General features: G+C 37.8%; 1 protein-coding gene across 1 annotated transcript in view; it reads left to right on the plus strand.

Moving 5' to 3' along the window:
* LRP1B (LDL receptor related protein 1B) overlaps positions 1 to 26595 on the plus strand; it is a 1171881-nt gene that overhangs the window by 1065206 nt on the left and 80080 nt on the right. Inside the window, 4 exon segments of the mRNA XM_067549510.1 lie at positions 4381 to 4500; positions 7773 to 8014; positions 18719 to 18942; positions 19264 to 19370. Coding sequence (XP_067405611.1) covers positions 4381 to 4500; positions 7773 to 8014; positions 18719 to 18942; positions 19264 to 19370 — 693 coding nt within the window.

Here is a 26595-nt window from a genome sequence, read left to right on the forward strand (position 1 = left end):
CAAAGACATCTTCATACTTCTAGAAGAGAAACAAAAGCTTCACAATGAGTGCCTTTCTAAGCAGACATCTACTTCCCAATCCAAGCTAAAGAAAATCAAAGCAAAAATGCAGAGAAAAATAAGAGACATGAAGGACAAAGGGTGGAATAACAATGCTGAAGAAATAGAAGCTCTAGCTGGTAAAAATGACTCCAAGGGGGCTTTACAACATTCTGAAAGAAGTGTACGGACCAAGAAGGAACATCATCATCCAATAAAGAGAGCTGATGGAAACCAACAACTGAAGGATAAGCAAGACATCACCAACAGATGGAAAAATAATTTTGCCTCCTTGCTGAAACAAGCAGTAAATGTGGATCCTGATGTAACAGAAACTCTGAACCAACTACCTACCGAATATGACCTCAACCGTCCAATTAGTATGGATGAACTGAAGAGGGCTATCAAAGAACACACGGGGTGGTAAGGCACCGGGACAAGATGGGATTCTTTCCGATGTGTATAGGCATGGAGGACAAGAACTGAAGTCCCAACTACTCACTCTATACAACATGAGTTGGAAGAAAGAAGAATTTCCCCAGGACTTCAAAGATACACTAATTATCACTATATACAAGCACAAAGGTGACAGATCAGATTGTGGAAACCATCGTAGTATCTGTCTTCTATCAGTAGCAGGAAAAATCCATGCCAAGATGCTACTAAGTAGACTCAAGATAATATCAGAACAAATGCTACCTGAGAGGAAGTGTGGTTTCAGAGCAGGAGGGTCAACAAACAACATTATATTCTCCCTTGGACAGCTACAAGAGAAATGTGTAGAGCAGCACAAAGATGTCTGTGTTTTTTGTCAATTTCTCAAAAGCTTTCAACATGGTTGATAGAAACAATTGAGATACTTGTGGGAAATCATGAACATCAAGTGGCAAGATCGAATTCCTAACACTGAAGTATTAGCAAGAGCTGAAATGCCCAGTGTAGAAACAATAGTTATTTCCTCCCAGCCCTTGATGTGACTGATGTTTCCTTTCAAGAACTGGATTTGCATCTCATCAACATGTGGGAAAGTGTTAGCTGCTCTCTACAGTCATTGCTTGCATTGGACAGCCGAAGAAGAAGATTTAATTTCTGGTGTATTTTAGATAGTGTGCATCATTATACTTTTAGTTTTTATTCTGGCCTTGGGTCACAGGAGCCTTTGGTCTAAGATGGTCAGCCGACCAAAAACTCAAAGAAAAAAAAGAGATTTCAAGTGCTGTGCACTTTGCCCATTCATCATCTTGGAGGCATACACACATGCTTTTCACTCTGGCTACGTGAAGCGCATTCTCTAGATGGTGGCTTTGGTGTATAAGGCCTTCATGCTTCAACCGTTTATCAGCTGCAGAGTCCCCATGCCTTCCTCCAGAGCTGGCCTTATGATCACAGTCCCTAATGTTGGATCAGCAGTGAAGGCACAGACTAGCCATGTATGGCTTCAAAGTTAAGCATGTCATAGAATCATAGCAGTGTAGGACTGGAAGAGACCTCGAGTCCCCTGCACTTAAGGAGGGACTATGTAATAACTAGAGTCTAGACCATTCCTGACAGGGGTTTGTCTAACCGGTTCTTAAAAACCTCCAATGATAGAGATTTCACAGCCTCTCTGGGCAATTTGTTCCAGTGCTTAACTACCCTAACAGTTAGGAAGTATTTCCTAATGGCCAACCTAAACCTCCCTTGCTGCAATTTAAGCCCATTGCTTTTTGTCCTATACTCAGAAGATAATGAGAACAACTTTTTGACCTCTTTGTAAAAGCCTTTTGTGTATTAGAAAACTTATGTCCCATCTCAGTTTTCTCTTCTCCAGACTAAAAAAAACTTAGTTCTTTGAATCTTTTCTTGGAGGTCATGTATTCTAGACTTTTAAACATTTCTGTTGCTCTCCTTTGGGGTTTCTCCAATTTGCCCATATCTTACCTGAAATATAGCATGCAGAACTGGACACAATACTCCAGTGTCGAATAGAGTGGAAGAATTACTTCTTGTGTCTTGCTGACAGCACCCCTGGTAATACATCCTAGAATGATGTTTGCTTCTTTTGCAACAGAGTTACACTGTTGACTCATATTTAGTTTGTGATCCACTATGACCCCCAGATACCTTTCTGCAGTATCTCTTCCTAGTCAGTCATTTCCCATTTTGTATGTGTGCAGTTTATTGTTCCTTACTAAGTGGAGTACTTTGCATTTGGCCTTGTTGGATTTCATCTTATTTACTTCATACCATTTCTCCAGTTTGTCCAATTTTAAGCCTATTCTCCAAAGCCCTTGCAACCCCTCTGACCTTAGTATCATCTGCAAACTTTATAAGTATAATCTTTTTGCCATTATCTAAATCATTTGTGAAGATATTGAAAAGAACTGGACCCAGAACCAATCCAGTTCAATACAATTTATTTTTTTTTGTGTATGGTACTTTGTATATGTCAAAAACACTTGAAAGAAATAGCACATTATCCTACAGGAAATAATGTTGAAATTTACAGAAAAATTGGGGAGCATGAAAAAATGTTAATGGAGTAAAAAACTTGAGATAAATGTGATTTTTCACAAAAATAGTCATATCTACAGGCTAAGAGCATCATGATAAGAAGATGGGTAAGAGAGAGATTTAGATTTGTGTGTAATTTGCCTGAAAGCGTTGTTCAAGATTAAAGCAAGCAATGAAATGTCAAAGGACTGAAGTCAGAACCTTAAGTGGATTTCGTAATGGAAGATGTAAAGAGATGATTTTAAGCTTCCTACAGGAATTTAAATAGATCCATTAAAGAGGTGGAATTTAAACTATGAGATGAGGATACTGGCAACACCAAACTGTTTTCTGAGGTGCTAAAGAAGATTAGTAATCTGTAAAATTGAAAACTTTACTGAGATCAAATAGAATAAGAAAAGAGAGGAATTATTAAATACCTTGAGAAGAGCACTCTCTGGAAAGTATGCCCAGCTAGTTTGAAAGCCATCAAGATTGTTGTGCTGGAAGTGTTATTCACAAAGGTGAGAGATCAATCTTCCCCATATCTTTCTCAGGGGCAGATTGTGAACTCTGGTGAATTGTGAATTGGTGAGCCATTACCTACACAAGTATTTTGATTGACGTCAGTGGGACTGCTCACAAATGTGAGTAAGAGCTTTGCAACCTAACTTAACCTTAAGGAAAGGGAAGTAGGCAAGTAAGAAACTGTAAACTGTAGGTTTTCTAAGACATGGTGATAATGACAGTTTTGAGCATGCCATCCAGAGATCCTTTGGAGATGTTGATAATACTCAGACTTTTTAATCTTCAAAATTGATTACAAACAATAATTAATGATAACGGAGTTGTTACCCGGGGTTCTGCCAAACCAAAGCTCGTGGTGACTTTACTTTGTGCAAGTTGGTGTCAGAAAATAAGCCAAATGGAGACATGGCCGTCCAGCCAATAGACGGACTGGTAGAAACAGCATAACACAAAACTGCTCTTACTACAAACCTATACTTTACTTAGGCTCAAGCACTCACAAACATCTGCAACAGGTTTGTAAAACACCCCAACCCTCAACCTTTAATACTTACCAAAGTCTGGGGCGGCTTTTGAGGGAAAACAGTGACTGCTTTCCGATTGGCCTGATCTTCCAGCTGTTTTTGGAGGATATAGAAGCTGTGTCCAAGAAGAGATCCCCATAAGTCCAAGCATCCCCCCCCCCCGCCATTTATCCTTGTTAGTAGACAATAACACATCAAGAAAAAGAAAAAAAAAGTTTTGAAAGCTAGACCTAAGTTCGTCAGAGTACTTAATTAACTAGGTGTGTTCCTACAGAATCTGCATACCTTGAGACCCAGACAAACATCTTGAGGACATGCATAAATAGGCTTATTGATCTTTTCCTGAAACACAGATCCCAGCACATCCACCAGAGCATCAGGGAGGGGGTTCAAGGTCAGGCAAAGGTTGAGCAAAAGACTCCCCTCCCCTCCTGACTTAGTCATGCCAAGGCTGCACAGGTCTGCAAAAAGGCCTACCAAGTTTGGCTGCTGTTAGCAACAAGTGTGATAATCAATATCACACTCTCAAGTGGTTACTGGCCGTTTTACTAGTCTATCAAAATCTCCCCATACGGAGTGATATAAGAGACAAGAGTAGGAAGGGAGGAGACAAAATAAGAATGGAAGGGAGTCTCGTTAGGAAGTGTTTTGTTCACAGTTGAATGAGACCAGTGATGGCTTTGACAAAAGCCATTCTGTCTTTCGGTTTCAAGAAGAAATGAAGAGCTTGGAGGTTTGTGTTCAGCTGAATCCTAGAACAATGCTGAAAAGTGTAACAGAGTATGAATTATCTTATGACATGTATTTTTGCCCATAGACATCAATGAATGTATGGTATTTGGCACCTGTTCACATCAATGTACTAATGTTAAAGGATCATACAAATGTATATGTGAGAGAAATTATAAAGAAAGGAATAACAGCTGCGTAGCAAAAGGTAAGACTACAAATATCATATCTAATTAATGATATGTAATTAATTACATATTTATTTACATAATTAATTATCATTTTGAGTTTATAATTCATGTTAAGAAAAATGAGCCTTAGAAATATTTCAGACTATTTAGATTTACTTGTGATCATCAACAAAGCAGTGTTTTCAAGTAAACATAAGCCAACTCTCCTTTTGCCTGCATGTTTTCTACATTTTTACCAACTACAACTTCTTTCATTTAAATATGTCTTCCAGCAAGGATAAGACACATAATATTAATTTTAAAACACAAATGCATGAAAAGTCAGAGATAAGGGTGTTATTAAATAATGTAGGTAATGTATAGAAGTTTTAGATGCCTGAGAGCAGAATCACATTTTTTTCATGGAAACGTTTTCTGACGTATGGAACAAATGATTGGGTATTTTCAGGAGCTGCCACTGGTTTGCTGAGCAATCTTGGACAAATCATTTAAGGTCTCATTTCCAAAGGTATTTAGGCACCCAATACACATAGACACTTTTGAAAACCCCTTTAGGCATCTATCTGCACCTTTAGGTGCCCAAGTACTTTTGGAAATCTGACCTTAATTTCTCTGTGCCTCAGTATGCTGAACTGGAAGTGGGACAGTAATATTTGCCCACTGTGGCATAATGCTTTGAAGTAATATATAAATGCAAAGTGAATACATATGCATGTATTATTGTTGGTAAAATGCTAATGGATAATGGATTGTGTTAAGGAATGAGTGTCATAAGCTCCTCTGCATTATACAACATTTAAGGGATCTGTTTTCATTGACTTACAAGGTAAACAAGCAATAAACCCACTGCCTGAGTGAAACCATTTAAATTTCTATTCTCTATTGAAATGTCATTCTTCTATTGTTGGATATACAAAAGCATTTCCACAAGACTTCCATAGAAGGTCCTAATAATACTACAGTGGAAGTGGGTTTGTAGTGTATTGAGGTGGCAATAGTCAATACCAATGCCCCATTTTTCCTGACAGTGACCTATCAGAGAAAGATGACTGTCTTGAGTCAATATTAATTTGCTCTACTCGTACTAAGAACTCTATGAGGGATCATAATTTGCATTTACTATTGAGGAACCAATAAGATCAGGATAAAAGAGCACCACACTGCTGTTGCTGGGCAACTGCTTGTAATCATGGGAGACATAGAAGAAATTCACATTAGTATTATTATTTAATATCTTTACCTATTGATCCTTAGCCTTCATACAAGTTTTCAGCCACTCTCATTATCCTGTTTGTGTACACACCAATTTGGTGGATGGCACATAACTGTGGCACAACTGCATGGCCACTATTTCATTACTATTGCCTATGAAATAACTCCCCTTGTGCACATTTTTTAGCAATAGTCGGGGAGCAAATGGCCTTGAATATCTTATATCCATAAGGCAGGAAATCTTGGATGGTAGTTACTCTAAGTCATTTATTGTGGACAAATATCTAAATTTTAAAATAAAGTGAAGACCATTAGTGCCCTCCTTATACATCCAATAATTACATATATTTTACTCAAACTTCATTTATAGATTTCAGAGAATACTATTATATGAATAGTATTAGGCCTGGTCTACACCAACTGGGAATTCGGCGGCAGTCGACAGGAGATATGCAAGCTATGTAGAATAGCTTGCATATCTCCCGTTGACATCCTAACTTCTACTTACCTCAGTGTCTTCACTTCGCTGCGCCAACAGGACATGCATTCCCATCTGCACAGCATTATTCTTTTTCCAGGAGTGGATTTATTAAATTGACTTCCGGATCGATTGAGCGGGTCTTCACTTCTGCTCAATTGATCCCGAAGAATCGATCTGATGGTGGCGAATTTGCCACTGTCCGTGAAGACATACCTTTAGTGGTACCCAGGTATTTCAGATAGATATTAACTGGTGTATCTCAGAGACCACTGTATGGTAACTATGAGTAAATGCTGAATTTAATGGTGACCATTGTACATTGTGAATATGGTTCATAACACAGCTCCATTTGTGTTCCCATTGAAGTCAGTTTCAAAACTCAGTTAACTTCAATAGAAACAGAATCGCTGTCATTTCTTAATTTGTGGAGCAAGTTCAAATAATGCATATGAAATCTTGGCACATAAAAATTGTCTTTAATATATGTATATTTATTTAAGAATTTTCAAAAGTACATAATGTATATAAACATGGAATATGTATAGTAGAACAGTGGTTCTCAACCTTTCCAGAATATTGTACACCGTTCAGGACTCTGATTTGTCTTGCATACCACAAGTTTTACCTCACTTAAAAACTTAGGCTTTGGCTTCAGCCCTGTGGGGCTCAGGCTTTGGCTTTCTGCCCTGGGCCCCAGTGAGTCTAATGCTGGCCGTAGCTACCTCATTGAAATGAACTCGCCCACAATTTCAGAGCTGCTGCTATGGCATATAGCAGGGGTTTTCAAACTTTTGTTTCCTGGTACCCCCTTTGAAAATATTTCAGGTTGTGACCCCCACCCAAAAAATGATGACCTCTACCCCATACCTTGCCACCCCCACATGCCATGCCATCCTTATTTCTGTGCTGCTGCTGGGGGTGACGCTGCCTTCAGAGCACTGCTGCTCTCCAGCCACCTAGCTCTGAAGGACTCTGGATGTCAGCCATGCATGGGACTGACAGTCACAGTCCCAGCATGCACAGGGGCTGACAGCTCATGACCCCCCCATAATAACCTCATGATCCCTTGAGGAGTACTGACCCCCAGTTTGAGAAGAGTATAAACAAATCATTGTCTATATGAAATCTGAGTTTGTTCTGACTTCGCTAGTACTTTTTATGTACCCTGTTGTAAAACTAGGCAAATATCTAGATGAGTTGATGTACTGTCTGAAAGACCTCTGCATACTCCCAGGGGTACACTTACCCTTGTTGAGAACCACTATAGTAGTGTATATTAAAATTATATTGCTATGTTTGCATAATCCCCCCTACCATTTATAGGTTGCTTGTGTTTTTTTTTTTCAGTAAACTCCTCGAGGTAAGGGCTGTGTATAGACATCATCTAGCACATTGCCGACACTACCAGAATATTACTACTTCTACTAATGTGATAGTGTTTACAAGGCTGCACAATCGCAAACCAAGTTACTTTGTTAACATTAAGAAATTCTACCAAATAAATTTAAAAAATCGATACAAATGAAAAATATTGATTTTTACTAGTTGTTAGTTGAAATTCACTTTATTTTTGTATTTCATTATAAAAATCCCCAGGCTCTGAAGATCAAGTTCTCTACATTGCTAATGACACTGATATCCTGGGTTTTATATATCCATTCAACTACAGTGATGTTCATCAACAAATTTCACATATTGAACATAATTCAAGGATAACTGGGATGGATGTATATTATCAAGGGAATATGATTATTTGGAGTACTCAGTTTAATCCAGGAGGGATTTTCTACAAAAAGCTCCATGTCAGAGAAGGAAGACAAAGTAATAGTGGTTTGATTGTAAGTAAACCTAACTGAAAATTGCAAGATGCAAATCTTTGCTTATTTACTCATTTCTCCTTTTCAAAGATATATATCCATTTTGTCTAAGATGGTAAAAATATTAAATTTATACAGATACATATGGTATATGAAATAACAAGTTTAACCTCATCATTACTTTATTCAAATTATATGTGCTTCAAAATAAATCACTAGTGCCTCCCTTACTTATAAACTCTATGGAACGGTAATGTTTTGGAGAGGGCTTTGAGGAGTTTTTAGGAGCCCCTGGCTTCAATTCTTAATGAAAATTAAGGTTGTTATGTTTTACTTGCCTCTGATTGAGATCCCCCCACCTCTGGATACCACTTAGTTGTACAGATGATTAACCTTGTGATAATAAAAGTACTTGTAAAGCAAAATTCAATTAAAGTGCATTTAATATCAGTTAGCTTCTCAAGTGGTAGTACTTCCTCACTTAATTATAGTTATGATGCTTAATTTCATTTAAACGGGAAAACAAACAAATTGATTCTCCCTTCCCATACACCTTTTCTCTGCAAACACATATATTCCTTGGTACCTAAAGCTTACTACAGGGTAATAGAGATAATTTTTGTTAAACTACTGGCAGCATATCACTAATACAGGAAATTGGAGATCTGATATGGATGCAATTTAACGTGTGTGTGTGTGTGTGAGAGAGAGAGAGAGAGAGAGAGAGAGAAATAGCCTGAGTGGAAAGAAAAAGACCTTTGCATAATAAGCATTATTGAAAAAATGTAAAATGACAAAAATGCTATAAGGAGTACTTGGCTATAAATTGGTGTACTTCCAAGAATTCTGAAAGAATTTAAGAGCTGCTAACAAAAATAGGCAATCTCTCAATAAAATCAGTTACTATACCTTAGGACTAGAGGATAGTACATGTTCCCATTGCAAGCCAAATCTTCAGCTGCTGTCAATCACCATAGCTCAACCTTTACTAAGGACATAAAGGCAATCCAGGAAAACTGACTGAAACAATCATTAAAAAGGAGGGAGAAATGACAACAGCTTCTGTGAAGGAAAAGTGTACAACTTTAATCTCTTAGAATTCTTTGATCATATCAACAAAATTGTACATAAAGGAGAACCAGGTGACAATTTATTTGGACTTCCAAGAAGCCTTTGACAAAGCCTCACACAATAGGTTATTAAGGAAACTTATAAATTTGGGAGGTAAAGTTCTGTTATGGTTTATAAACTAGCTAAAACACAGAAAATAAACACTCAGAATAAATGGTCAATTTCCTTGTGTATCTTTAAGTGGCTCACCTGCTTGTGTAAGCTTGCTTGGAAAAACTACCACTCCAGAGTCTTTGATGATGTTATCCACATATTTCCTTTTGTCTCATCTCGGGCTGTTTTTCACCGCTTTGTCCTTTTTTTTTTTTAAAATTTTTTTTTTTACTGCTTCCTTTTCTGGAGGTGTTTTTGAGTAGCTAATGTTTGGTTTGTTTTGTTTTCTCTATTTCACAATTCCATATATCCTCACTTAGCCAGATTTTAGGTTTGCTTATTTGGAAATCAACTACTGTTATTGCAGCATCTATGACACTGTCATATCAGTGTTATTTTGTAGCACCTGAAATTGGTTCTTCAGTTTAGTTTGAAATTGCTGCTGTGATGTCTTCTCTGTTAGCCATTTGCTGTTAATTTCCTTGGTGCTTTTAGGGGTTTTGTTTTTGTTAAGTTTGATCTTTAGTCTTGCCACAAACAAATATGGTTCTTCTTATGTCATTTCCTCTTTATGCTATGAGATCCTGGAGATTTGATCTAAATTTCCTTCCAGGACATAGATGGTCAGTCTGGTTCCTGGTACTCCTCAAGGGAATTCTCTGTTATCATTTGTATATTTTTGTGGGGGAATAGTATTCCACCAAATACAAGCCCCAATACTAGCACAGTCCTAGTAGTCTTTAACTGTTCTGATTTTGGGAACCAGGGTTGTGCTTACTCATTGCTTTCCCTCTCCATTGTCATAGAGTTTAATGCCAGAGGTGACTACGGGATCACTTAGTCTGAAATCCTGTATATCACAGGCCACTAAACACAATCCAACCACCTCCACACTAACCCAACAACCAGAATTATACCAAAGTATTACTGCCCTCAGGAGACTTAATTATTCTGTGCACAGGCAGAGAACAGGAGGGACAAAGGTTTTCATAAGAAGAGGAACAAGGTTGGCCCAATCTTGACATTGATGTCCCCTCATTACTGAGCAGATGTCATGCCTAGGAATAATGTCAATCAGAGTTTATAAGCAATAGTAAAACTGATCTTTGATCTCATCAATGTGTAATTGTCATTTTTATATCTGAAACCTATCTTGGAGCAATTGTCTGTTAAATAGCTTCCAATTCATATGCTCTCTTTTTTATTTGAACATCTTAATTAATGCTACTCTCTCTGAGTGGTAAACATTTTGCCTCTCTGAATATATTCTGACCTTTTCATTTTTAATCACTTTTTATCAGCTCCTGGCCATCGACATTTACTTATTCCAAAGATTTCACAATTATATTCATCCAGTTCTTTCGTCATCTTGATAGCTTTTGTTATTGCAGCCATTGTTGTAATGTTCCATTACATTCATAGTTTGTTTTTACCTTTAATAAAAAATTTCTCAGAGTCATGGCTTCCTGATGGCTTTCACTGAAGCTCATCATTTCTTCTGAGACAGAGTCCATTACATTGACATTCTTTCCAGAATGGCTATCTTGTTGCATTTCTATAGCTTCACTTTCCTATTGGGATAGTTTGTTGGCCTTAACACTTAATCTCCAACCTGGAGGACAAGTGGAATACTTTTCATCTGGTCCCTATCCACCTTGGGTAACCTTCCCAGGAGTTAAAATTCCCACTGGCATAGATCTGAGAGCTAATGGAGCACACAAGCCTTTGTGTGACCTCAAGGTGCAGTCCCAAGGAAAGGAAGGAATGGTTTGAAAAAAATAAATTTGACACTCCTCTTTACCCAAGAATAAGGGGACAATCAGTGTAATGGAAAGGCAACAAATTTAAAACTGATAGCTACAGACAGCCCAATTGTCTGAATTGATATGGTAGTTCCTGTGTCAGAAGTATTAAGGACTCCATTATATTGGAAATCCTGTTGGAGGACTAAGTGGATCCTACTTATAACTTCCCTTCTAAGAGGAAGGAAGAATCCTATAATAGTCTTACGGGATATAATCTTCATGTATTTAAAAATGAAAAAGAGTATATATTCAGTATTTCACATTTATTCCTTTCTTTTAATTTATATCATTATATTGATAATTGCATAACTGGTATTCTCAGGCAAAAAACTATCTTAATATTTGTAAACAGGCTTAAATGTCATTTCACTAACCTCAGCAGAGATGTTGAGTTTTTTTCTTAATGTATTTTCAATCACTTTTTAGTGAAAGTAAAATGAGTATTGATTGGCCATTGGCTCCGCTGTATGTTATGCCCCTCCTAAAAATTCAGAGAAGTTACTCCACTGGCTTTCTGGAGGTCAGGGTCAATTCACCATGGAAACTTGGGAGACTAAACTCAGTGGGTACATTTCTGTGCAAAAGTGGCAGATTCTAATTAAGTCGGCTAAAACCAGTTCCAGGCTATGAAAAAAGGTTTTTGTTTGGACAGGGTGGGGAAAAGAGGAGGGGAGGTTGTGTGATTGTGTGATTGGTGAATACTAGTAGGAGCACCATTCTGTCCAGGTAAGAGGACACCAGAAGAATACTACAGAAGATCTGACCCACTGACTCAGCATCTCTTACACTAAGGCTTCACTTCTCTGTGAATCCATAACACCTGCCTCCTCTAGACCCCTTAAAACTCCTGAAACTTGCATAGTTTTCTGGGCACTCTGTCCTCTTTCTTTGGCTACTCCTGCTTGGGGAAGTGATATATTCTTATAATTCCAAATACTTTTGATTAATTGAAGATCACTTCTGGCTTTCAGCCAATTTAAAATTGTAAGCAATGATCTAAAATACTGTAGATTCACTCTCTACGGATTCCATGTTATGCTCCTTATTCACTTACATCCTCACTTTCCTTGTAATTCTATCACACTATTCGTATCTGCGCTTAAAACTAAACAGACTCACCTCAACTTTGCTGATATTTTCTATTTGCTCCAGCATTTCTCCTGTCCTTCCCTCTGCTTGCCTTACTAGAAGCCACTAGTCAGGAGGTATCTTCCCAAACTATGTAAACACATTGCCATTCAAAGTTTTCCAAATTAATCAGTGGAAATCCCCAAAAAACTGGAAGATCATAGGTACCTCTGATAGACTTTTGTTCTGTTTGTGAAGCACTTATCTCCTCCTGCTTAACACATAATTGATCAGCAGGTTAATTAGTTTTCCAAGCAATCAATATTACGAAGATAATAGTTCTTAAATCTGGTATTTGGAAGTCTGACAATTCCTTAATTGTAATTTAGGTTTTTGAAGTGATAAACTACCAAAGGTTAAATTCTATCTTTTAGGTCTAGATTGAGCAGTATCTTTGATCTGTAAATCAAGATAGTAAACTTAAACAAGCCCCACCTGTGTTTATAGGTAATTACATTAACACAAAAATCAGTCTCAGAAGAAATTAAACTGAAGGAATGGCTTTCCACAGAGAAGATATCTGAAGATTTTTATAAGTCTATGAAACAAGTTAAAGTTTGATTCAAATGGTTGCATTAAAAGAATTCAGAATTCTTTGGAGCTTAGTGACAGAAGCAAAAGATGCATTTTGATCGTGTGAAAATTATATAATCAAATTCGTGATAAGTGATGTAGCTACTAACTGAAATCCTTTGAAACTGGATACATCAATTAATTGGGACCAATTTTTTCAAGACAGATTTATTTTGACTCAGATTCAGGCACTGTTTTTTGTGAAAGAGCATAGAAAGAAAACTGGCAATTAGAAGAATTGTATCCTAATAGGAACAGAAATAAAGTTTCTGTAAAGCTTTCTGAATAAGGTAGTGTCTGGCCCTATAAGAAACAGTTGCTAGACTATTTTTCTAAATGTATCTTTGTAAAGTTAGATTATTACCTATGGGTTTATATGATTAATCTGTACCTCTTCATTATTTATGGAACATAAAATCATTTTGAATAATTCAGTAATTCTGTCTTTTACAAGGGAGACTGAATAAATTGTGAATGCTATGATAATGCACATTGAAAATCAATACTGAAGGCAAATTACTATTTAAATAGTGTTGCCAACATCTAACGTATCAAATGCAATATATGTAGTTTCACAAATTCATTTTCCAGTTTATCCTTTTTTACCAATCTTCCCATTCAACCCACTGTTTCTTTTAAACAATTACTCTTCTTGTTTTTCCATAGTATTAACTACGTGAACATTGATTTCTAAGGATAAACAATTCTTCTTAAATTTTTGTAGGCAAAGATCCATACTTTTGAATGACTATGTGTACTCCATATCTTCACAAGAGCAACTGTTGGGGCTGTACATGCGTTTGCACCTTCACAGTATCAAATGTCCAGGCCCAAGGGAATATAAGGAGCTACTACTCAGTTCCTTCCAGGTGCCGAACAATCTAGTTAGAATCATCTAGAATTGCTCTGCTTTTTCCTGCATAATTTGTCTTTTCCTTCATGGCCATGGTGGACTAGCATACATTGTACCTTTTGTGCACTGGTTATTCTTACCTGCTGAGGAGATTCTGTCTTTATGAAATTTTAACTCAGATGGCTGGGAATGAGACTCCAAACTCTGGCAAGTCCTGATAGAAGAAGCCCTTAGAGTGGTACAGGGTGCCTCTGTGTAAGTTAGCACCAGGCTCTTGTTCCTTGCTTAAGGGCAAGTCAGCACTGGAATCCCAAAAGGCTTCAGATCCCAAAAGACAGAAAGGGTCCAGCTGATAAATCTAGAGTCACCTCTCTGTCCTTTGGATCCAAGTCAGTAGTCAATATCATCTGGTGGTTGCTTAATAGACTGTGTTAAAGGAGCTGAAGGGTATTAGTTTGTTGCAGGATAGCTGAAGGCTCCAAACTTTCGGGACTATTCTGTCCTGATCTATATCTAATATATCATTCTCTGATCTCAGATTCAATTCAGATAAAATATTGCTCTATAATCAATAATTGTACTGTGATGGTTTCTAAACCCTAAGTTATTACTGTGAATTTTTTAAAATCTTCAGTAGTAAAATTAGTCTCCACAACATAAAGTTGTTGTGACATCATGTCTAACCAATTGAATCACTCTGCAAAGATAATGGAGATCGTAATTATTTAGAAACAACCCTATTACAGGAGGAGTTAAAGTATATTTAGTTGTAGAGATTACTGTAAGAAATATTACTAAAAATTAGTGTTTCCTTTATGTTCCTGTGAATTTATCCTTATTCTGTCCTGGTAGAGTGCTGCCGTCAACCCCTCACCTCATCAACCTGGTCCCAGCATTATTGCTAGGCCCAATCACACTCCCCTCATACAATGGTTAATGGTACCATACATTAGGAACCTCAGCCCCATTCCCCACCTTCTTTAGGAGATGCGATTCCAGTTTGTCAAGGTACTACACCCTTTATTGAACGAATACCTACTCTGGCCACCTGCCAGTTTCCAACAAAATGAATTTTACAGCTTAACATAATCACCAAGTCCCTTGGCTGCTTAGAAGAAAGTGGGAAAAAATTCACACTGCTCCTTCCCAGACCCCAAAAGGTGACTAGTGTGATTCTTGCAGCAAGATCCCAAAACCTAGTCCTGTTGTAGTCAAACAAGGGAAGGGGACAGCTTTTCTTATCAGCACAGAATGGCAGCCTGGACAGAGGGAAGAGGTTAAAGCCTTCAGTGGTGGGTATGCAGCAGCCATCAGAGTAATGCTGCATCCTGTCATTCAATCAATCAGCCACAGAATCCCCCCTCTTCAAGCCCACAAGAAAGCCCAGGAGAAGTAAGGAAAGAAGGAAGGGGGAGGCCACCCTTAAAAGGGCCACAGGTTTTCTTTCCCCTGGGGCATGAGGTATTATTTTATTTCAAAAGAAAATCCTGCAACACGATACATGCAGGCAGATTATTAAGCCTGTATGGCAATGAAGTCAGTGTAGCTATCCCTGGACAAAGGGATTTCTCAGCACAAATCAGATTACAGAGTATAAATTAGTATTAAAAGTCATTTTGATAGCAAAATATAATTTAATTAAAAGTCTTGGCAAATATCCATGTATTCAGACATTTCATTTATTTCATTTTTGCTTGGAATGATTTGTCTCAAAGACTACAAGAATGAAGGCTACGGGTTACTGCTGGATAATTAATAATAACAGCAAAACACTAACAAGTAAAACTAGCCTGCAAATGCTAAAATTCTTTGACATTAATTCACTTCTCTTCTGCAAGCGTATTTTTTGTAAGTATATAAAGCCAGTAGCCCCCTTTTCTAAAACAGGAGTGTCGTGTGATGTATATGTTTAGACTTTTCCAAACATATGCTGAGACTGTTTTCAAAGCAACACCATTTGGTGTGCACTGTGATTGAGTCTGCTTCTCTAATCTTCATTTAAATAGAAAGTCAAGATCCTGTCAGTCTTTAGAACATAAAGGATCCCATGGCATTTTTGCAGGATTAAGGATTTACATATAATGAACTATCTAAGTTCCCCATGCAGTCCTTATTATATCACCTAGAAATTGAACTGACCTTCATTTTATTAAAAAAAAATCCTGTAAAGGTCTTCCTGCTATTATAGGACTCTGACACCTGAGGCATAAAAGTTATTCTAAGATTTTCCTCCTTTTTGTAGTATTTAGTGTTTTGTCACCACCTTTAGAAAGAAAGACATAGAGACATTTTCTTCTAAAATAGTTTAATACCGTCATATACAAAAAGACAAACACACATTTGAATATGTGAAAAGCCCTAAATCTCAGATTATTTGCCTCTTTCTATTAGAGAAAACAGTTGCACATTCCTGGCTTGCAAAATGCACAACTTTCTATAGGAGTTCTGACAAATATGAGAACGACATTTTTCAGAATTGTATTCCCCAAACTTCATTTTATTTTTTCTTTCAGTTCTGCTCCTGCAATCTGCTCCACCTGGGAGGAATACCTTCAGGGAGCACCTTGTAGGGTCAGGGCTGTAATTGTGACCATTACATTGTAACAGATATATTACAACTCACAGTTAGAAAGATTTATTCATTGTTCAAGATTGTTAATTCTAACCCAGTAGTTTTCAAATCATGCTGTTTATTTTTTGTGTAACACTTAAACCTTTGATTCAGTGGAGTTATATTTCATAACTTCCATGATGTCAAGATCCTCCTATAGCCACAAAACTTTCTTTAGCCAAATCCTCTCATAAATATCATCAAATATAATAAGTATGGATGTCAATTTCAATGACTGATCTCAGTAAGTGACCACTCAATCAGCCATGGAAGAGAAGCAGTGCTAAAAGATATCCTCTCTACTATATTCCAAGACTGTGCAGAGCCAACCAGAATTAACAGAATTTATGCCATTCATTAAATAATAAAATTGTACTTATCCTTGGCAGACTCCTGGACAAGCCATGTTTTAGGATTCTATTCAAGAATCAGTTTTTCACCAGCTGTCTTCCCCTGTAAGCTTTGTTTCATACTCCAGAGCTGTACTTCCGTGGTGGCGTACAAAAGTGGACTCACTGCGGGCTCGCCACTTTTGGCTCAGTGTGGCTTAGCAGACTCTTTGCTGTCTAGTACCTCCTGCCGTTGATCACTCTGGACCTTCTGTGGCTCTTTTCCCATAACTCAGTTCTCTGGCCAAGTCACAATTTAGACCCATCCGTTTCAAGATAACAAAGTCCAACAAATAAAAGTCCCAATGTCCTTACAAAAAGGTTTCTGGCCCTAATTCTGGGCTTTGTGATTTTCACACTCTTCTCTCAGGGCTCTTCACTATCCTTGTTCCCCTCTCTGACCTCATGCAACCTCATCAGTGGCTGGTAGGGGAAACAGGCCCTCCCACTCTATTTTTGGATTTCAGCCCAGGGCCATGTAGTAATCAGGCAAGGTTCTGACCTGTCCCTGCTTACCTCCCTGGGCTTCTTTCTACTACAGCATTTTACTAGGCCTTCTCTGCACAGTCTTTCTAGGTTCACCCTTTTCTCACTATTGGGACTTGCAATCCTGAAATCCTTCATTAAATCACAAACCAAAAGTATAAACTTTGAACCAAATTCCACCCTCCTCAGGCTTGGCCTTTACATGCCTCTTAAGTTTCCTTTGCGGTTCCTACACTGAACACCTTCCACAGCCCTCTCCGTGGTAGTCAGGATCTTTTCCTTTTATCAGGTCTTACCAACAGAGCCTACTCCACACCCAGTATCTACTTTGTTTCTTTCTCCTCGCTCCCATCAGACTTCTTTATTCAGGAGAGGGTCCCAGGGCTCACAGTCCCTTTGGGCTTCTTCCTTGAGTCCACCGGTTTCTCTATTATCTTATCTCAGAGAGTGACTGTAGAGTCCTTCACACACTCGGTGCAGCCCCCTTCTGTTTTATACTTTTGCTGTTTATAGCGCATTTCCAGCCCCACCACCCCAGCTGGGCTTCATCATCAATTAAACATGACCCTCCAGGTCCAGCCCAGTATGTTCGTTGGCCTCTAACGTCCATATTAACCTATTTCTTGCTTGTGTGGGGTACAACCACATTGCAGTTGGCTAATCTCAAACCATCTTTCTCCACCCTTTTGGAGTTACAACCAGTATCATTTTGCTTATTTCAATACCAGTAGCTCCATCCTTTAAATAATAAAATTGATTTTGATGTTTCACATCTTAGCACATGCTAGTGCCCTTTTCTTAACTTTATTCAAAAGTACAAAAATTTTTGTTGAAATTGCTCTTCCACATAGGTTTCTCCAGTAGTTAATGTACTATCTATACTACTAAATATTTTCAAGTTTTCAACCCACAGTTTTTGCATTTGTACCCATACAGTCATAAGTGACTCTGTTTCTGTATATGAAATTGAAGCTCAGTAATATGACCAGCTAAACACATATCACATCAATGTGCATGGTCATAGAATCATAGAAATGTAGGGCTGGAAGGGACCTTGAGAAGTCATCAAATCCAGCCCCTCACACTGAGGCAGGACCAACTAACCTAGACCATCCCTGACAGGTGTTCATCCAACCTGTTCTTAAAAACTTCCAGTGATGGGGATTCCACAACCTCTCTTGGAAGCCTATTCCATAACTTAACTATCCTTATGGTTAGAAAGCTTTTCCTAACATCTAACCTAAATCTCCCTTGCTGCAGATTAAGGCCATTGCTTCTTGCCTTACCTTCAGTGGACATGAAGAACAACTGATCATTGTCCTACAGTCCTCTTTATAACAGCCCTTAACATGCTTGAAGACTGTTATCCATTCCCTCCTTGCCCCCACCCTTCTTTTCTGAAGATTGAGCATAACCAATTTTCTCCATGGGTCAGGTTTTATAACATCCTTCTAAATCTTTGATCGTTTTTAGCTTTCATCCTTTGTATTTCAAAGGTATTAGTGTATCTGTATTTAAGCTGTAAAACAAGTTTTATAAGATTTCCATGATAAAAGAATGGATCTGTTAATGAATAAAAAAATTAAAATATGTAACTACATGACTACTATAAAAGGTAAATTTCATAATTCTGATGTTAAAATTTGTTCCTTCTAGTGTCCTGAATTCAAAAGACCCAGAGACATCGCTGTTGACTGGATTGTTGGAAATATTTACTGGACTGATCATTCTAGAATGCATTGGTTCAGTTACTATACAACTCACTGGACAAGTTTAAGATACTCAATCAATGTAGGACAGTTGAATGGACCAAACTGTACAAGGTTGCTTACAAATATGGCAGGAGAACCATATGCAATTGCTGTAAATCCTAAAAAGGGGTATGTTGTTTCTGTGCCATTTTTTCAAATTGTATTCTATTTTATGAATAATACACTTGGAAGTTTAAGCAAAGCAAACATGGCTTACTGCATGATGACTACAGATATGTAGATTTGGTTAAGTTATTTAGCCTCTCTGCTTCAGTTTACCCATATGCAAAATGAGGTTAATCCTTCCTCATCTCTCAGGTGTTTTGTGAGACTTACAATAATATAATGTCTATTAAGTATTTTGAGATCGTTGGAAGAAAGGTGCTATGTAAGTTTCAGGTGTTAATTTATATAACTTCATGGCAAAAATTTTATGTTTGATATTTTTAGGATGATGTATTGGACAGTAATTGGGGACCACTCTCACATAGAGGAAGCGGCTATGGATGGTACTCTCAGAAGGATATTGGTACAGAAGAATTTACAAAGACCTACAGGTACACAGAATTTCAAATTCCCCATTACAAGATAGCATTGTGTGGATTTTTTGGCTGAATTCCAATTTTGCAGTCCTAAAGGATTCTATAATTTTATATTCTAGTAATACATATGCAGTTAAATATTAAATTCATAATAATATTTTAAAATGATGTTACTGAATCTAAATAAGCTTAATACAGTAACTTTATAAGATAATAACAAAAATTATAGATAATCAATTAAAATAACAATTGTTCAAGACCAGTTAATAGGTAAAACTCAATTAAGGCAGAACATTTAGTGGTTTGTTAGATGCTCATAAGAATAGCCACACTGTGTCAGACCAATGGTATATCTATTTCAGTATCCTGTGTTCAGACAGTGTCCAGTGCCAGATGCATCAGAGGGAATGAACAGAACAGGGCAAATTTGAGTCATCCATCCCCTGTCATCCAGTTCCAGCTTCTGTCAGTTGGAGATTTAGGGACACCCAGAGGATGGGGTTGCATTTCTGATCATCTTGGCTAATAGCCATTGATGCCATCCTCCAGGAACTTATCTAATTTATTTTGTAACCAGTTATACTTTTGGTCCTTCACCACACAACAGGTTGACTGTGCATTGTGTGAAAACATACTTCCTTTTGTTTGTTTTAAACCTCTGCTGCCTCCTAATTTCCTTGGGTGACCCCTAGTTATTGTGTTATGTGAACAGTAAATAACTTTTCCCTATTCATTGTCTTCACCATCCATGATTTTATAGACCTGTTACATATTTCCCTTGAATTGACTCTTTTCAAAAGTATTTTTAATCTCTCCTTGCATGGAAGCTTTTCCATATCCCTAATTATTTTTGCCCTTCTCTGTACCTTTTCCAGTTCTAATATATCTTTTTTGAAATGGGGTAACCAGAACCATGCATGCAATATTCAAGATTTGGTGTACAATGGATTTATACACTGGCATTATGATATTTTTTGTTTTATCATCAGCCTATTTCCTAATGGTTCCTAACATTCTTTGTATGGCAACTTTATATGACTGCCATTGCACACTGAGTGGATGTTTTCAGAGCACTGTCCATGATGACTCCAAGATGTTTTTATTGAGTGGTAATTTAATTAATTTAGACCCCATCAGTTTGTATATATAATTGGGATTATGTTTTTCAATATGCATTACTTTGCACTTATCAACATAAAATTGGATCTGCCATTTTGTTGTCCAGTCATCTAGTTTAGTGAAATCCCTTTGTAGCTCTTCACAGTCAGCTTTGGACTTATCCATTTTGGGTAATTTTGTATTGCCTGCAAATTTTGCCACCTCACTGTTTCCCCACTTTTGTAATAATTTATGAATAAGTTGAACAACATAGGTCCCAGTACAGATCCTTGTGGGATCCCAGTATTACCTCTCTCCATTGTAAAAACTGACCATTTATTCCCACCCTTTGTTTCCTGTCCTTTAACCAGTTACTGATCCTTGAGAGGACCTTCCTCTTATATCATGACTGCTTACATTGCTTAAAAGCCTTTGGTGAGGGACTTTGTCAAAGGCTTCCTGAAAGTCAAAGTACATTATATCCATTGGATAAACATTGTTCACATGCTTATTGACTCCCTCAGAAAATTCTAATAGATTGGTGAGGCATGACTTCCCTTTACAGAAGTCATGTTGACCCATCCCCAACATATTGTGTTTATATGTGTGTCTGATAATACTTTTCTTTAGTATATTTTCAGCCAATTTGCCGGCATTGAAGTTAGGCTTACTGGCTTGTAATTGCCAGAGTTATGTGGAGTCTTTTTTTAAAATAAGCATTACATTACCTTATCTCCAAATATCTGATATAAAGAATGATTTAAGCAATAGGCTACATAACACAGTTAGTAGTTCTGCAAGTTTGTATTTGAGTTCTTTCAGAACTCTTGGGTGAATATCATCTGGTCCTACTGACTTATTACTGTTTAATCTATCAATTTGTTCTAAAAACCCTTCTATTGACACATCAATCTGGAACAGTTCCTCAGATTTGTCACCTAAAAAGAATGGTTCATGTGTGGGATCTTCCCCACATCCTATGTAGTGAAGACTGATGCAAATAATTTATTTAACTTCTCCACAGTGGCCTTGTTTTCCCTGATTGCTTCTTAGCACCTTGATTGTCCAGTGGCTCTAATGACTGTTTGGGAGGCTTCCTGTCTCTAATGTACTTAAAATTGCTGTTAGTTTTTATACCATTAGCTAATTGCTATTCAAATTCTTTCTTGGCCTGCCTTCTTACACTTTTACACTTGATTTAACAGAGCTTATATTCCTTTCCATTTTCCTCACTAGGATTTGACTTCCAATTTTTAAAGGATGCCTTTTTGCCCGTAACAACCTCTTTTACTCTGCTGTTTAGCCAGGGTAGCTTTTGTTTTGTTTTGTTCTTTTACTGCTTTTTTATTTGGGGTATTCATTTAGTTTGAGCCTCTATCATGGTTTTTTAAAAGGTCTCCATGCAGTTTCCAGCTATTTCACCCTTGTGACTGTTCCTTTTAATTTCTGTTTAACTAGTTTCCTCATTTTTGTATAGTTCTGCCTTTTTTAATTAAATGCTATTGTAGTGGGTTTCTCTGACAGTTTCTTCCCAGAAGGATGTTAAATTTAATTACATTATATTCACCTCTTGGACAAGATCCTGTGCTCCACTTAGGACTAAATCAAGAATTGCTTTTCCTCATGGACAAGCTCCTCCAAGAAGCAGTCATTAATTGTGTCTAGAAATGTCTCTGCACACCTTCCTGAGATGACACATAACCAGTTAGTATCAGGATAGTTGGAATCCCTCGTTAGTATTGTGTTTTCTGCCTTTGTAGCTTCTCTTATCTCTTTGAGCATTTCACAATTGCCATCACCCTTCTGGTCGGGTGGTCAATAGTACATTCGTACTGCTGTACTCTTGTGGTTCAAGCATGGAATTCCTATCCATAGAGATTTTATGGCATAGTTTGATTCATTTGAGATTTTTACTTAATTTGACTCTATGTTTTCTGTCACATATAGTGCCACTCTTCCACCGGCATGACCTACTCGGTCATTCCTATGTATTTTGTTCCTTGGTATTACCAAGCCCCACTGATTATGGTCATTTCACTAACTCTCCGTGAGCCTATTATATCAATATCCTTATTTAATGCCAACCACTCTATCTCACCTATCTTAATATTTAGACTTCTAGCGTTTGTATACAAGCACTTGGACATTTTGTCTACAGTCTGTTGCTTGCTGTCATGTGTTGTACTTAAATGGGAGTCATTTACATTTGACTGTTCCTCACTAGCTCATACCTGTACTTTACCATCTTCTTTCCTATCTTCTTTACTAGGATGTAGAGTCCCCCCTTTAATAAATTCATTCATGAGAGATGTCTCGGTCCAAAGTGTGTACTGCTCCATACCTGTTGACTTTCCCCCAGCTCTTAGTTTAAAAAATCCTCTACAAACTTTTAAATTGTACATGCCAGCAATCTGGTTCCATTTTGATTTAGATAGAGCCCATCCTTCCTGTATAGGCTCCTTCCCCCAAAGGTTCCTCAGTTCCTAATAAAGCTAAAACCCTCCTCTCTACATCATTGTCTTATCCATTCATTGAGACACTGCAATTCTGTCTGTCTTTATGGCCCTGTGCGTGGAACTGTAAGCATTTCAGAGAATGCTACCAGGGAGGTCTTGGACTTTAATCTCTTACCTAGAAGCCTACATTTGGCCTCCAGGATCTGTCTCCTACTTTCCTCTATGTCACTTGTACCTATTTGTTTCACAACCCTGACTCTTCCCCTGTACTGCACATAAGTCTGTCTTAATGTCTTGTGAGATCTGCAACCTTCATACCTGGAAGGCAATTTATCATGCGGTTCTCCTGGTCGTCACAAACCCAGTTACTTATATTTCTAAAAAGCAAATCCCCCACTTCCTAGTAACTGGGGTTCCCTCCCTAGGAGGGATATCCTCAGTGCAATAGGATATTATGACATCATCTAGAACAGGGGTTCTCAAACTTTTTTTCCTGAGATCTCCTTTGAAAATATTTCAGGCTGTGATGAGCCCCCCTCAAAAAAGTGACGACCCCCACATGCCATGCCACCCACATGCCATGCCACCCTTACTTCTGCGCTGCTGCTGGAGGCAGCACTTCCTTCAGAGAACCCAACCAGCAGCCGCTGTTCTCCAGCCACTCAGCTCTGAAGGGCTCTGGCTGTCAGCCATGCTGCAGCCACGTTATGTGCTGCAGCCACGTTATGTGCAACAGCTGACAGCTCACGACCTCCCCTAAAATAACCTCGTGACCCCTTGAAGGGTCCTGACCTCCAGTTTGAGAAACACAGCTCTAGAAGGAGGGTTGCAATTATGGGATTGCTTCCCTCCACTCCAGCTTGATATTCTCCTTCCCTGTGACTTTGATGCTCCTTAGTAGCACTGATGGTGTCAGACTGGGGATGGGATCTCTCTATTGTGTCCCTGAAAGTCTCCTCTAGATACCTATATTTGTCCCTTAGCTCCTCTGGTTCAGCCACTCTGGCCTTGAATCTGTACTGTGTCTCATAAGCTTCTTACACCACATGCACACAAATACCACCTACCTATAAGGCAAATAATCATACATGCTGCATTCAGTGCAATAAAATGGATAGTCCCCACTCTGCTGCTGGACTTCTGTCTGTATTATTTTTATTCTTGCAGGGTTGTAGGGGGGGGCAGGGAAGAGGGGGGTTATTGGACTAAGTTTAGCATATGTTTGTTAAGTGTATCTGCCTGTCACATGCCCTCGCTAAACTTCTTCATAAAATTCCTCTGTTTGCTGGTCCTTTTTTCCCTGAGTTAGCCCCTCCCACTTATGAAAGGACCATAAACAGGCTAGGGATCAAAGGAATAGCAGGCTAGAGCCTCATTAGTAAGATCTCAGCCTCGCCTAGTGGGCCACTTGGCTCAGCAATCAGTCCCGAAAAAAGCCAATGTTTGTAGCTTTACTTTATTTACTTTATTTACTTTGCAGTGTTTGCAGAGACATCTGTTCCACCTTATATTTAATTGAGAAACTCTGAGTACCTTTACCAGACCTGAGGAAGAGCTCTGTGTAGCTCAAAAGCTTGCGTCTTTCATCAATAGAAGTTGGTGCAGTAAAAGATATTATCTCACCCACCTCAGTCTATTTGTAGTTAATTTTGCGAATATTGTACTAAACTTTAAAATCCATTTATTTTGATAAAAGTACAAAAAAGAGAGATGTTAAAGTTCAGAGAAATGACAACTTAATGTATTGTTCTCAAAGTGTTTAACAGAACTACTGTAAGCTTAACAAGAAAAACAACAACTAAAATAATCTGAGTTATGCAGTGGTAAAGCTACAGACAGAAACCTCAAAATAGAATAATAGTTTTAATAACAGACGAAATGCCAGAATGAAATTAACTTAATTAAATAACAAAATACACCTCCGTACCACCTTTAGTCTGTTCAAGCCCCTTTCCTCCCTCATTTCTCCACAATTAGACTGAAATAAGAATAATAATAGTTACTGTTAATCTATTCTAAATCATCTAGATAACATTGTCTATTGATGCAATACTTTACAATCCCTGACTTGGCTATTAAAACTCAACAACTGATGGCATCGCAAAACAGCTAAGCAAGGTTGTGAGGAGAATATTCAAATTCTTGTGGAGTGTATAGACTAATAATTCAGGCTGTCATAATAAGAATTTCATATTTCCCCAAATTTAGAAGTGATTTTATATTTTTTGATGAAACATATTTGTATAAAACACTTGTCAAGGCTTCAGTGACCTTGTGCTTTAATTACTGTAACCTTTTCGATTCCTGATTCCTTGTTTTTCATCTCTCCAGTATATTTAAAACACTGTATTTAAGGTTATCTTCTTCTCCCAGTGCTCCACACATATCACTTTCCCTCTCATCATCAAAGCCTTTTACCCAGGTTTTGTGACATGAATGGTTAGTTTTTGCTATACGGAATTTTGCCAGAAATAGTAGTACAAAACTGATCTGAAAAATGCAAGTGCTGTTTTATTTCTGTCCTGACAAGAACCAGGACTGCTAGAGATCCTCTTTTCGTAATATTTACTTCTAGAAATTTCAGATAAGCATCTAATCAGACTTCTGAATCCTTAAAGGGCTTCGTAAAGTGAAAATTAACAAGTGAAGTTTCTTGCTTTTTATTGCAAAAAGATTAGTTGTCAAGCCGGTTTAGTCTAAGCATTTATTGCACCTCTAAGTTTACAAAATATCCACTTAATCTGCTACCTGAGAAATATGTTCTATGGTATCTTCCCTGTATTTTTCTTCCATAACTTACTGATAAAAAATAAAATACCCTGGGGTCTTGCAATTTTTTGACAGATTTTAATATATTTTCAACATATTTACAATCTTTTATTCTTTCTGTCTGCTCAGCATGCCAAAAAATAGATCTTTCTGTTCCTGTAGATTCTATCTTTCTTCTCGAGTGAGACTTTCCTGTTTCTGATTAGAGAAAGTGTAAGGCTTTATTGCAGATGCGTGTCCTGCTGCTCCTAAATTTGTTCCCAAATATGACTTTCCCATTCCAGATAAGAGTGAGCCGGAGATTGGACATTTGTGCTGGCCTGGGCTTTACAGGACTTACAATAAAAAAAATTGCCACGGTGTTGCCATATGTTTAAATATAAATTTATACAAAATAGTGACTTCTTTAATTTATACTAACTTCAGAAATTTACTTCTGAAAGACAAATTGAGTATATATTCTTCTTTAAGTGCTTGCACGTGTTCATTCCATGTCAGGTATGTGTGTGTGCGCCACAGGCATCGGTGCTGGAGATTTTTCCCTCAGTGGTATCCATAGGGATGTCTCTAGCAGTCTCTGTAGTTGTGCGCATATGCACTGATATAGGGGGCGCTAATGGCCCCTTCAGTTCCTTCTTACCCCAGTGACGGTGCCGGAACGTCCTTGCCTCAGCAAGCATTCTACCAGTGGTTTCATATGTAGATTTAATGTACATAGTTTGTTACATATGTTAATTATTTAGAGTTAGTAGTTAAATATAGTTGTAGTTAATCCAGCAGGGACATAGCCTCATGGATGAGGCATGCCCCAGTCTTCAGGCTTTAAACCGTGTGCTTCATTTAACAAGCCCATGCCCATAAACGATCCTCACTAGTTTAAAGTGCTAGGGTGAGACCTACATTCAAGACAAGTGCAG

The sequence above is a fragment of the Emydura macquarii genome, unplaced genomic scaffold (genome assembly GCF_026122565.2).
Source record: "Emydura macquarii macquarii isolate MOO-44397 ecotype Brisbane River unplaced genomic scaffold, CSIRO-AGI_Emac_v2 contig_1253, whole genome shotgun sequence".
Lineage (NCBI taxonomy): Eukaryota > Metazoa > Chordata > Testudines > Chelidae > Emydura > Emydura macquarii.